At 43.2% G+C, this 14,889-nt stretch overlaps 1 protein-coding gene and 1 pseudogene across 1 annotated transcript in view; both read left to right on the top strand.

Annotated features, from left to right (window-relative positions):
- The window catches only part of LOC132120911 (protein FAM170B-like), a gene marked incomplete at its 5' end in the record, with an annotated part of 41,067 nt that extends 29,223 nt beyond the window's left edge, over positions 1–11,844 (top strand). Inside the window, one exon of the mRNA XM_059530134.1 lies at positions 11,833–11,844. Coding sequence (XP_059386117.1) covers positions 11,833–11,844 — 12 coding nt within the window. The remainder of the gene's footprint in view (positions 1–11,832) is intronic.
- A 1,122-nt stretch (positions 11,845–12,966) lies between these two features.
- Positions 12,967–14,270, top strand: LOC132121117 (putative nuclease HARBI1; annotated as a pseudogene).
- The last annotated feature ends 619 nt before the right edge of the window (positions 14,271–14,889 follow it).

Raw genomic sequence — 14,889 nt, 5'->3', positions numbered from 1 at the left:
GAAAGCACCACAACCGAGACCACAACAGACACTACAACACCAGAAAGCACCAGTACAGGTGCCACAACAGTCGAGACCACAACAGAAACTACAACAACAGAAAGCACACCAACCGAGACAACAACAGACACTACAACACTAGAAAGCACAACTACAGGTATCCCAACAACAGAAAGCAGCACAGCCGAGACCACAACAGACACCACAACACCAGAAAGCACTACTACTGGTATCACAACAACAGAAAGCACCACAACCGAGACCACAACAGACACTACAACACTAGAAAGCACCTCTACAGGTACTACAACAACAGAAAGCACAACAACCGAGACCAAAACAGACACAACAACTCCAGAAAGTACCACTACAGGTACCACAACAGACACTACAACAACAGAAAGTACCACCACAGATACCACACCACCAGAAAGCACCACATCCGAGAGCACAACAGACACTACAACATCAGAAAGTACCACTAAAAGTACCTCAACAGCCGAGACTACAACATACACTACAACAACTGAAAGCACAACCACAGGTAGCACAATAACAGAAAGCATCACAACAGCCGAGACCACAACAGACACTACAACATTAGAAAGCACCACCACAGGTACCACAACACCTGAAAGCAAAACAACAGAAAGCACGACAACAGACATTACAACAACAGAAAGCACCACTACAGGTACCACAACAGCCGAGACCACAACAGACACTACAACAACAGAAAGCACCACCACAGGTACCACAACACCTGAAAGCACAACAACAGAAAGCACGACAATAGACATTACAACAACAGAAAGCACCACTACAAGTCCCACAACAGCCGAGACTACAACAGAAACTACAACAATAGAAAGCACCACCACAGGTACCACAACAACAGAAAGCACCACAACCGAGAAAACAACAGACACCACAACACCAGAAAGCACAACAGCAGAAAGCACGACAACAGACATTACAACTACAGAAAGCACCACTACAAGTCCCACAACAGCCGAGACTACAACAGAAACTACAACATTAGAAAGCACCACCACAGGTACCACAACACCTGAAAGCACAACAAAAGAAAGCACGACAACAGACATTACAACAACAGAAAGCACCACCACAGGTAGCACAACACCTGAAAGCACAACAACAGAAAGCACGACAATAGACATTACAACAACAGAAAGCACCACTACAGGTCCCACAACAGCCGAGACTACAACAGAAACTACAACAATAGACAGCACCACCACAGGTACCACAACAACAGAAAGCACCACAACCGAGACAACAACAGACACCAAAACACCAGAAAGCACTACTACTGGTCTCACAACAACAGAAAGCACCACAACTGAGACCAAAACAGACACTACAACACCAGAAATCACCACTACAGGTACTACAAATACAGAAAGCACAACAACCGAGACCATAACAGACACAACAACTCCAGAAAGTACCACTACAGGTACCACAACAGCTGAGACCACAACAGACACTACAACAACCGAAAGTACCACCACAAGTACCACAACACCAGAAACCACCACAACCGAGAGCACAACAGACACTACAACATCAGAAAGTACCACTACAGGTACCTCAACAGCCGAGACCACAACAGACACTACAACAACTGAAAGCACAACCACAGGTACCACAATAACAGAAAGCATCACAACAGCCGAGACCACAACAGACACTACAACATTAGAAAGCACCACCACAGGTACCACAACACCTGAAAGCACAACAAAAGAAAGCACGACAACAGACATTACAACAACAGAAAGCACCACTACAGGTACCACAACAGCCGAGACCACAACAGACACTACAACAACAGAAAGCACCACCACAGGTACCACAACACTTGAAAGCACCACAACCGAGGCCACTACAGACACTACCACACCAGGAAGCACCACTACAAGTTCTACAACTGCCGAGACCACAAAAGACACTACAACAACAGAAAGCACCACCACAGGTACCACAACAACAGAAAGCACCACTACAGATACCACAATACCCGAGACTACAACAGACACTACAACGATAGAAAGCACCACCACAGCTACCACAACAACAGAAAGCACCACAACCGAGAGCACAATAGACACTACAACACTAGTAAGCACCACTACAGGTTCTACAACAGCCGAGACCACAACAGACACTACGACAACAGAAAGCACCACCACAGGTACCACAACACTAGAAAGCACCACAACCGAGACCACAACAGACACTACAACACCAGAAAGCACCAGTACAGGTGCCCCAACAGTCGAGACCACAAAAGAAACTACAACAACAGAAAGCACACCAACCGAGACCACAACAGACACTACAACATCAGAAAGCACCACTACAGGTACCACAACTGCTGAGACCACAACAGACACTTCAACAACAGAAAGCACCACTACAGGTACCACAACAGCTGAGACCATAATAGACACTACAACAACAGAAAGCACCACGACCGAGGCCACTACAGACACTACAACAACTGAAAGCACAACCACAGGTAGCACAATAACAGAAAGCATCACAACAGCCGAGACCACAACAGACACTACAACATTAGAAAGCACCACCACAGGTACCACAACACCTGAAAGCAAAACAACAGAAAGCACGACAACAGACATTACAACAACAGAAAGCACCACTACAGGTACCACAACAGCCGAGACCACAACAGACACTACAACAACAGAAAGCACCACCACAGGTACCACAACACCTGAAAGCACAACAACAGAAAGCACGACAATAGACATTACAACAACAGAAAGCACCACTACAAGTCCCACAACAGCCGAGACTACAACAGAAACTACAACAATAGAAAGCACCACCACAGGTACCACAACAACAGAAAGCACCACAACCGAGAAAACAACAGACACCACAACACCAGAAAGCACAACAGCAGAAAGCACGACAACAGACATTACAACTACAGAAAGCACCACTACAAGTCCCACAACAGCCGAGACTACAACAGAAACTACAACATTAGAAAGCACCACCACAGGTACCACAACACCTGAAAGCACAACAAAAGAAAGCACGACAACAGACATTACAACAACAGAAAGCACCACCACAGGTAGCACAACACCTGAAATCACAACAACAGAAAGCACGACAATAGACATTACAACAACAGAAAGCACCACTACAGGTCCCACAACAGCCGAGACTACAACAGAAACTACAACAATAGACAGCACCACCACAGGTACCACAACAACAGAAAGCACCACAACCGAGACAACAACAGACACCAAAACACCAGAAAGCACTACTACTGGTCTCACAACAACAGAAAGCACCACAACTGAGACCAAAACAGACACTACAACACCAGAAATCACCACTACAGGTACTACAAATACAGAAAGCACAACAACCGAGACCATAACAGACACAACAACTCCAGAAAGTACCACTACAGGTACCACAACAGCTGAGACCACAACAGACACTACAACAACCGAAAGTACCACCACAAGTACCACAACACCAGAAACCACCACAACCGAGAGCACAACAGACACTACAACATCAGAAAGTACCACTACAGGTACCTCAACAGCCGAGACCACAACAGACACTACAACAACTGAAAGCACAACCACAGGTACCAAAATAACAGAAAGCATCACAACAGCCGAGACCACAACAGACACTACAACATTAGAAAGCACCACCACAGGTACCACAACACCTGAAAGCACAACAAAAGAAAGCACGACAACAGACATTACAACAACAGAAAGCACCACTACAGGTACCACAACAGCCGAGACCACAACAGACACTACAACAACAGAAAGCACCACCACAGGTACCACAACACTTGAAAGCACCACAACCGAGGCCACTACAGACACTACCACACCAGGAAGCACCACTACAAGTTCTACAACTGCCGAGACCACAAAAGACACTACAACAACAGAAAGCACCACCACAGGTACCACAACAACAGAAAGCACCACTACAGATACCACAATACCCGAGACTACAACAGACACTACAACGATAGAAAGCACCACCACAGCTACCACAACAACAGAAAGCACCACAACCGAGAGCACAATAGACACTACAACACTAGTAAGCACCACTACAGGTTCTACAACAGCCGAGACCACAACAGACACTACGACAACAGAAAGCACCACCACAGGTACCACAACACTAGAAAGCACCACAACCGAGACCACAACAGACACTACAACACCAGAAAGCACCAGTACAGGTGCCCCAACAGTCGAGACCACAAAAGAAACTACAACAACAGAAAGCACACCAACCGAGACCACAACAGACACTACAACATCAGAAAGCACCACTACAGGTACCACAACTGCTGAGACCACAACAGACACTTCAACAACAGAAAGCACCACTACAGGTACCACAACAGCTGAGACCATAATAGACACTACAACAACAGAAAGCACCACGACCGAGGCCACTACAGACACTACAACACCAGAAAGCACCACTACAGGTGCCACAACAGTTGAGACTACAACAGAAACCACAACAACAGAAAGCACCACAACCGAGACAACAACAGACACTACAACACTAGCAAGCACAACTACAGGTATCCCAACAACAGGAAGCAGCACAACCGAGACCACAACAGACACCACAACACCAGAAAGCACTACTACTGGTATCACAACAACAGAAAGCACCACAACCGAGACCACAACAGACACTACAACACTAGAAAGCACCTCTACAGGTACTACAACAGAAAGCACAACAACCGAGACCACAACAGACACAACAACTCCAGAAAGTACCACTACAGGTACCACAACAGACACTACAACAACAGAAAGTACCACCACAGGTACCACACCACCAGAAAGCACCACATCCGAGAGCACAACAGACACTACAACATCAGAAAGTACCACTAAAAGTACCTCAACAGCCGAGACTACAACATACACTACAACAACTGAAAGCACAACCACAGGTAGCACAATAACAGAAAGCATCACAACAGCCGAGACCACAACTGCCACTACAACATTAGAAAGCACCACCACAGGTACCACAACACCTGAAAGCACAACAACAGAAAGCACGACAACAGACATTACAACAACAGAAAGCACCACTACAGGTACCACAACAGCCGAGATCACAACAGACACTACAACAACAGAAAGCACCACCACAGGTACCACAACACCTGAAAGCACAACAACAGAAAGCACGACAACAGATATTACAACAACAGGAAGCCCCACTACAAGTCCCACAACAGCCGAGACTACAACAGAAACTACAACGATAGAAAGCACCACCACAGGTACCACAACAACAGAAAGCACCACAACCGAGACAACAACAGACACTACAACACTAGAAAGCACCACTACAGGTATCACAACAACAGAAAGCAGCACAACCGAGGCCACAACAGACACCACAACACCAGAAAGCACTACTACTGGTATCACAACAACAGAAAGCACCACAACTGAGACCACAACAGACACAACAACACCAGAAAGCACCACTGCAGGTACTACAAATACAGAAAGCACAACAACCGAGACCACAACAGACACAACAACTCCAGAAAGTACCACTACAGGTACCACAACAGCTGAGACCACAACAGACACCACAACAACAGAAAGCACCACTACAGATACCACAATACCCGAGACTACAACAGACACTACAACGATAGAAGGCACCACCACAGCTACCACAACAACAGAAAGCACCACAACCAAGAGCACAATAGACTCTACAACACCAGTAAGCACCAATACAGGTTCTACAACAGCCGAGACTACAACAGAAACTACAACGATAGAAAGCACCACCACAGGTACCACAACAACAGAAAGCACCACAACCGAGACAACAACAGACACTACAACACTAGAAAGCACCACTACAGGTATCACAACAACAGAAAGCAGCACAACCGAGGCCACAACAGACACCACAACACCAGAAAGCACTACTACTGGTATCACAACAACAGAAAGCACCACAACTGAGACCACAACAGACACAACAACACCAGAAAGCACCACTGCAGGTACTACAAATACAGAAAGCACAACAACCGAGACCACAACAGACACAACAACTCCAGAAAGTACCACTACAGGTACCACAACAGCTGAGACCACAACAGACACCACAACAACAGAAAGCACCACTACAGATACCACAATACCCGAGACTACAACAGACACTACAACGATAGAAGGCACCACCACAGCTACCACAACAACAGAAAGCACCACAACCAAGAGCACAATAGACACCACAACACCAGAAAGCACAACAGCAGAAAGCACGACAACAGACATTACAACTACAGAAAGCACCACTACAAGTCCCACAACAGCCGAGACTACAGCACAATAGACTCTACAACACCAGTAAGCACCACTACAGGTTCTACAACAGCCGAGACCACAACAGACACTACGACAACAGAAAGCACCACCACAGGTACCACAACACTAGAAAGCACCACAACCGAGACCACAACAGACACTACAACACCAGAAAGCACCACTACAGGTACCACAACTGCCACGACCACAACAGACACTACAACATCAGAAAGTACCACCACAGGTAACACAACAGTCGAGACTACAACAGACAGTACAACAATAGAAAGCACCACAACCCAGACCACAACAGACACCACAACACCAGAAAGCACCACTACGTGGACTACAACAACAGAAACCACCACAACCGAGACCACAACAGACACTACAACACCAGAAAGCACCACTACAGGTACTACAGCAACAGAGACCACAACAGACACAACAACACTAGAAAGTACCACTACAGGTACCACAACAGCCGAGACCACAATAGACACTTCAGCAACAGAAAGCACCACAACAGAGACCACAACAGACACTACAACACCAGAAAGTACCACTACAGGTACCACGACAGCTGAGACTACAATAGACACTACAACAACAGAAAGCACCACCACAGGTACCACATCAACAGAAAGTACTACAACCGAGTCCACAACAGACACAACAACACCAGAAAGTACCACTACAGGTACTACAACAACAGAAAGCACAACAACCGAGACCACAACAGACACAACAACTCCAGAAAGTACCACTAAAAGTACCACAGCAGCCGAGACCACAACAGACCCTACAACAACTGAAAGCACCTCCACAGGTACCGCAACACTGGAAAGCACCACAACAGCAGAGACCACAACAGACACTACAACAACAGAAAGCACCACCAAAGGTACAACAACAGCCGAGACCACAGCAGACACTACAACAACTGAAAGCACCACCACAGGTACCAGAACACTGGAAGGCACCACAACAGACACTACAACATCAGAAAGCACAACTACAGGTACCACATCAATAGAAAGTACTACAACTGAGACCACAACAGACACTACAACATCAGAAAGCACCACTACAGGTAGCACAACTGCTGAGACCACAACAGACATTACAACAACAGAAAGCACCACCACAGGTACCACAACAATCGAGACCACAACAGACACTACAACAACAGAAAGCGCCACCACAGGTACCACAACAACAGAAAGCACCACAACCCAGGCCCCTACAGACACTACAACACTAGAAAGCACCACTACAAATGCCACAACAGTCGAGCCTACAACAGAAACTACAACAACAGAAAATACAGCCACAGGTACCACAACAACAGAAAGCACCACAACCGAGACAACAACAGACACTACAACACGAGAAAGCACAACTACAGGTATCACAACAACAGAAAGCAGCACAACTGAGGCCACAACAGACACAACAACACCAGAAATCACCACTACAGGTACTATAACAACAGAAAGCACAACAACAACAGAGACCACAACAAACACAACAACACCAGAAAGTACCACTACAGGTACCACAAAAGCTGAGACCACATTAGACACTACAACAACCGAAAGCACCACAACGGTGAGCACAACAGACACTACAACAGTAGAAAGCACAACTACAGGTATCACAACAAAAGAAAGCACCACAACTGAGACCACAGCAGACACTACAACACCAGAAAGCACCACTAAAGGAACCACAACTGCTGAGACCACAACAGACACTACAACAATAGAAAGCACCACCACTGGTACCACAACAACAGAAAGCACCACAACAGCCGAGACCACAACAGACACTAAAACATTAGAAAGTACCACCACAGGTACAACAACAACAGAAAGCACTACAACAGACATTACAACACCAGAGAGCACCACTACAGGTCCCACAACAACCGAGACCACAACAGACACTACATCACCAGAAAGCACCACTACAGGTGCCACAACAGTGGAGACTGCAAAAGAAACAACAACAATAGAAAGCACCGCCACAGGTACCACTACAGCTCAGATCACAACAGACACTACAACAACTGAAAGCACAACCACAGGTACCACAATAACAGAAAGCACTACAACAGACTCTACAACATCTGAAAGCACCACCACAACGGACATTACAACCCCAGAAAGCACCACTACAGGTACTACAACAACAGAAAGCACAACAACTGAGACCACAACAGACACAACAACAACAGAAAGCACCACCACAGGTACCACAACAACAGAAATCACCACAACCAAGACCACAACAGACACTACAACACCAGAAAGCACCACTACAGGTATCACAACAACAGAAAGCACCCCAACTGAGACCACAACAGACACTACAACACCAGAAAGTACCACTACAGGTACCACAACAGCCGAGACCACAACAGACACTACAACAACTGAAAGCACAACCACAGGTACCACAATAACAGAAAGCACTACAACAGACTCTACATTATCTGAAAGCACAACCACAGGTACCACAACAACAGAAAGCACCACAACAGCCGAGACCACAAAAGACACTACAACATCAGAAAGCACCACCAGAGGTACCGCAACATGAGAAAGCACAACAACAGAAAGCACAACAACTGACACTACAACATGTGAAAGCACCGCCACAGGTACCACAACAACACAAAGCACCACAACCGAGATTACAACAGACACTAAAGCACCACTACAGGTATCTCAACTGCCCAGACCACAACAGACACTACAACAATATAAAGCACAGTTAACACAACACCCGAGACTACAACAGACACCACAACAATAGAAAGTACCACTACAGGTTCCACAAAAACAGAAAGCACCACAACCGAGCCCACAACAGATACTACAATGCCAGAAAGCACCACTACAGGTACCACAACTGCCGAGACCACAACAGACATTACAACGCCAGAAAGTACCACTACAGGTCCCACAACACCAGAAAGCACCACAACGGGAACCACAACACCAGAAAGCACAACAACTTAGACAACTAAAGAAATGACCACAAAAGGTTGATAGTTTTAAAATCGTTTTAAAAACTTTTCTGTATAAAGTGGCTGCAGAGAAATTTCAAATAAGGTCCTTATTTAAAAAATTGCCCTTAAGGAATAAACGCATGTTAGGTCATTGTGAGATAATAAATATCTATTATATAACATTCAGGTATATATACAAGACAGTGCACACTGAAAGACAATTATTTTATTAAAAACAAATATAAAAATAATGTATCAGTGGAAATGGTATCAATCCTATAATGCTTTTTTCAAGTATTTTTGTTATTTTAAAAAACTAATCTCATAATTTGTTAAATCATCCTTCTGTAACCATGTGTGAAAAATTTTCAGCATATTAAATAAATAATAATAATAAAACAAATTAAGTCTTCTGTGCATTATATTGATAAAATTTTGATAGTGGAATCAAGAAGGATCATATTCCCACAGTGGAAGTCGTGGCCTAGTGGTTAGAGAGTTTGACTCTTAATCCTAGGGTTGTGGGTTTGAATCTCGGGCTGCCAATAACATGACTTAGGTTCCTGTGAGCAAGGCATTGAACCCCCAACTGCTCCCTGGGTGCTGCAGCATAAATGGCTGCCCACTGCTCTGGGTGTGTGTTCACAGTATGTGTGTGTTCCCTGCTCTGTGTGTGTGTGCACTTTGGATGGGTTAAATGCAGAGCACGAATTCTGAGTTTGATTTCATCACTTTCATAAAATGGAAGTGTTCAGGAGAGCTAATAAAGAGAAACTTTTGCAAACTGTTTCCCAGTGATATTCCTGTCTTGACCCTATACCTATTGTATGTTGTTTAAATGTCTTTATCCTTAATTAACATAGTTAACGGCTCTCTGAAAGAAGGAAGTTCCTCAAATGCTCTCAATTTTACTGCCGTCAATCATGGGGGGAAAAAAAACTATAAATTATTTTCTCTGTAATATTCTGAGACCAATTTCTACCTTTTCATTTTCAAGTATGTAAGCAAATTTAAAGGAGTAAATAATTTGAAATGAAACCAAAATATGAACAATGCATCAGTCTTAATCCTCTTTGACCTAAGTGAAGCATTTGACACATGATCATTTTATTTTGCTTAATTGACTGGAAATTGGTCTCTCCGATAATATTCTAAATTGGTTCAAGACGTATTGCAGAAAGGTAATATTTAATTAATATAGGTGACTATGTATCATAGTTATGTTAAATAATATATGGTGTTCTTAAAGATTAAATTCTTGGGTTACTCTTTTTTCTTCATTATAAAATATATGTGACGATTGTGACCCAGTGAAACACAGGGAAAGAGAGATCCAATTGCAGGTATGTCCTTTATTGGGGTAATCCAAATGGTAATCCAAACAAGCCAGGGTCAAAACCAGAAACAATCCAAATAAACAAACAAGGAAGGAACAGGAATGGAAAGAGGAACAGGAACTCGGAATGCGAGGAACTCGGGAGACGAGAAGACTGGGTACGGCAGGAAACGTAAGGTAACGTAAGGAAAGGACTCCATCCAGAAAACAGGAAAAGACTGGTTAATATAGGGAGGCTAATGACTAATAAGTGAAGGCACCTGGTGCAATTAACAGGAGTGCAATTACTTTGATGAAGGGACAAGGCTAGTGGGAATTGTAGTGCTTATGGTGAGGTGCCAAAGGGGAAGTGAGCCCACTAGTGGACACCCAGGGAAACAGAGACCAGGCAGCGTGACAATATTTCTAGTCAATATACTTCAGAGAAATGGGAGGAATTAACAATTTAATGTCAGTGATATACAATTATAAATTTCATAGGATTTCAGAGACACTGTTGCATGAAGATTAAAGTGAAACTCTAAATGAGGGCCCTGAGTATGAAAGAGGAAGGATAAAATGTGGATTATGCCCTATTAATCTACAAACTATTATAAAAGTAAAGAACCTATGTGTGATTATGGACTATGACTTGAGTTTTAAAACTCACATTAATCAAGTGACAAAAACGTATTGTTTTTGCTCATCATGATTACTTTAGTGCTATACTGTCTCATAGCTTAGCTACAATTGATACAAAATGTGGTGGTCAAAACACTAACTAAATCAAGAAGGAGAGACCACATGAATAGTTTTAATAAAATTACAATGGTTGCCAGTTCGAGAAAGAGAGATTTTTATTATTTTATTATTTATTATTTAGTTATTATATTCCAAAACACAATTTAAAATATTCTAGTGCAGGTCTTTTGGAAAACTATGCAAAATAAATAAATTAATTCTAATGGAATCTGTGCTGCTTCATTTAGACAGCATGTGGAACTGTTACGCTGGGTATGGAAGACAGGAGGCAAAAGCAAGTTAACAGAGTTTATTGAAAGATGATGTGATGGATGCAGGTTGGAGAGTGACGCAGGGACCTCGATGGCAGCAGGTGGTGGTAGATCCGTGAGAGGTGAAGATAATCCGTGTGTGAATGGAACAATCCAGAGACGACCGAACAGGAGACAAGCAAGGGCAGGAACATGAGAATCAGAACAGACATCTAACACGGAGGACCTCAAACAACGATCTGACAAACAAGAAACGAAAGACAGGGCGTTAAATAGGATGTTGGAATGAGCTGCACCTCAGCAGCAACACCCACATGAAACAATCAACATGACGTAACATGAATACAGCTCGAGACGGTGCATTCATGAACCGTGACAGGAACAGTCATCCAGTTTAAATTTAACAGGCTCTAATATTTCAGATTTTCTAAACACAAGACATGTCTTTATTATTATTTTTATTATTATTACTGTTATTATTATTATTTATAATGATACCGGTATTCATTGTTGTGTGAGGTTGCAGAGTCAGTGTTGAAAGTTTTTTAAATTGTTTGTAGTTTTTATTTTATTTTATTTTTTATTTATTTATTTATTTTTTATTTATTTTTTTATTGTTAGGCACTTTGAGCTGGATTGTAGACATTAAACATTCTAAACAAAGTTTGGTTAATATTATACTATGATGTAATAACAAATATCACCACAACAGAGACCACAACAAGAGAAAGCACCACAATGACAGAAAGTACAACCACTGGACCGACCACTCTAGTAAGTACGATGAAGGTTCCACACCCAGCACAACAAATAAAGCCACAATAATAGAAAGTAACACCACAGGCACTACAACTGAGATCACAACAACAGAAGACACCACAACTCCAGAAAGTACTACAGCAGCTGACACAACACCAGAAAGCACAACAACCGAGACCACAACAAAAGAAAGCACTACAATAGAAAGTACCACCACTGGTATTACAACTTCAGGGGGGGGGGGTGTGCCAGAAAGCAGGTTATGCGACCCACCCGGGTAAGATTAGGAGTAAGTAAGCGGATAACCTCTGCTTTCGGTTTCCAAAAACGGAGGTAACTTTCGGGTTATGTAAGTAACCATAGCAACTGACTCTCTGAGGATAACTTGCTCCGGAGCAGGTTATGTTGCTGGGTTAGTTTGTTTCAGAGAGGTTTCCGAGCATGGCGTGCCCTTTTGATGAGGATCCTGTGGACGTAGAGGCACAGATTATACAGGGTTTTTTTCGCCATGAGAGGGTGATAAGACCACGTATTGATGTATTTTCTTATTCTAACGAATATTTGCAGGAACGCTATCGCTTTTCTAGGGAGTCGTTAATTTATTTAACAAACTTACTAAAACCACACATCTCAAACGTGACAAACCGCGGGTCAGCGCTTAGCGCCGAGCAAATTATTTGTATTGCCCTGCACTTTTTTGCTACGGGGAGTTTTCTCTACAATGTGGCCAATGCAGAGCATGTGGGAAAGACAACAGTGTGTAGAGCCGTTCGTACAGTATGCATGGCACTGAAACAGTTTCTACACACTTTTGTACAATTCCCTGTCCATAAACCTGTGTGCTTTATTAAAGTAGAATTCCACAGGGTGGCAGGTTTGCTCTCAGAAATTCTGTCATCTTCTTCAATTAAATAACTAAATAAAAATGTAATACGTTTATTTTGACTGCACACACACATAAAGGCTACACAGACTTCTTAAACTTGTAATTAATCTTAATTTCAGGGTTCCCAAATGTGATTTGGTGCATTGATGGCACCCACATTCCTATTAAAGCTCCATCTATCAATGAGGGAGACTATGTTAATAGGAAGTCTGTGCATATCATCAATGTGCAGGTAATAGCTATTTTGACTCCTTAAGATTGGTGTTACAAATAATAAACGTATTGCTCTCCACTGGCGGTAATATGTGATGCAACCCACCTTATCACTAATATTGAGGCAAAATGGCCTGGGTCTGTACATGATGCAAGAATATTTAGAGAGTCATCTCTGTGCAACAAATTTCAACAGGGTACATTTTGTTAGACAAATGCTTGTAGTCTTTATTACATTTACAAAACACCTCAAACATTACATGACAATTCTATGGTTACTTGCTGGGGGACAGAGGATACCCTTGCCTCCCCTATATGATGACACCCTACCCTGATCCTGAGCCCAGACCACAGATACGCTTCAACCGGTCTCACAGCAGAACACAGGCGAAGGTGGATAGGACAATAGGCATTCTGAAGGCAAGGTTTCAGTGTCTGCGTGGGCTCAGGGTCACTCCAAATAGGGCATGTGACATATCAGCTGCTTGTGTGGTACTTCACAACATTGCCACAATAAGAGAAGAGAGGCATCCCCCCTCTCATGATGAAGATGACCTAGAACACCCATTGAATCGAGCAGACCACAGAGATGGCAGAATGCTTCAAGACATAATTTTTAATGGCCAGCCTTTTCTCCTCTAGCTGAAGCTGTATAAGGTCTTTTAATTTGCTTTAATAGATGGACATTATACAGCTCCTTTGCAGACAACTAGGAAGGCAAAGTAAAAAGGATGGTTAAAGCAGAAAATCTGCCACATAGTAACATTATGTAAATAAGGACAACCAGGGACAAGTTCTTAAACTGCTAAGATTGTGTAGAGGTAGATTGACCCTCATCTCCATGTACATCCCCAGCTAGATTTTCACAGGACAAATGGACATGTTTCACTCCATCTAAAAAGCTATGCATTGTCCAGTATATGCATCATATCTGTGTGGGTCGCCCAGCACTTTCTAATTCAGTCACAGCAGATGTGGTTCCTTCATCATCATCCTAGAGTGGAAATATGCAAGGTTACTTTGTCTGGCATACAATGTGAAAGATCTAAAAGCAACTGGTTCTTAAAATGCATCACTAACAATTGTGACAGACTGTGTGGTTTCAGGAGGATCCAATAATACAATGTGTCCATCAGCAACTGCAAGAAAAGAAAAAAAAGATACTCAATGTGTAAATTACTAAAGTATGACAGACACTGAATAAAGGCATTAGGAACATGCAAGAAAAAAACAGATTACTGTATACAGCATATGCTGTAAAATAG

Source organism: Carassius carassius, chromosome 39, assembly GCF_963082965.1.
Source record: "Carassius carassius chromosome 39, fCarCar2.1, whole genome shotgun sequence".
Lineage (NCBI taxonomy): Eukaryota > Metazoa > Chordata > Actinopteri > Cypriniformes > Cyprinidae > Carassius > Carassius carassius.
The sequence above is the reverse complement of the archived record's forward strand: the minus strand, read 5'-3'. Positions and strand labels throughout refer to the sequence as shown.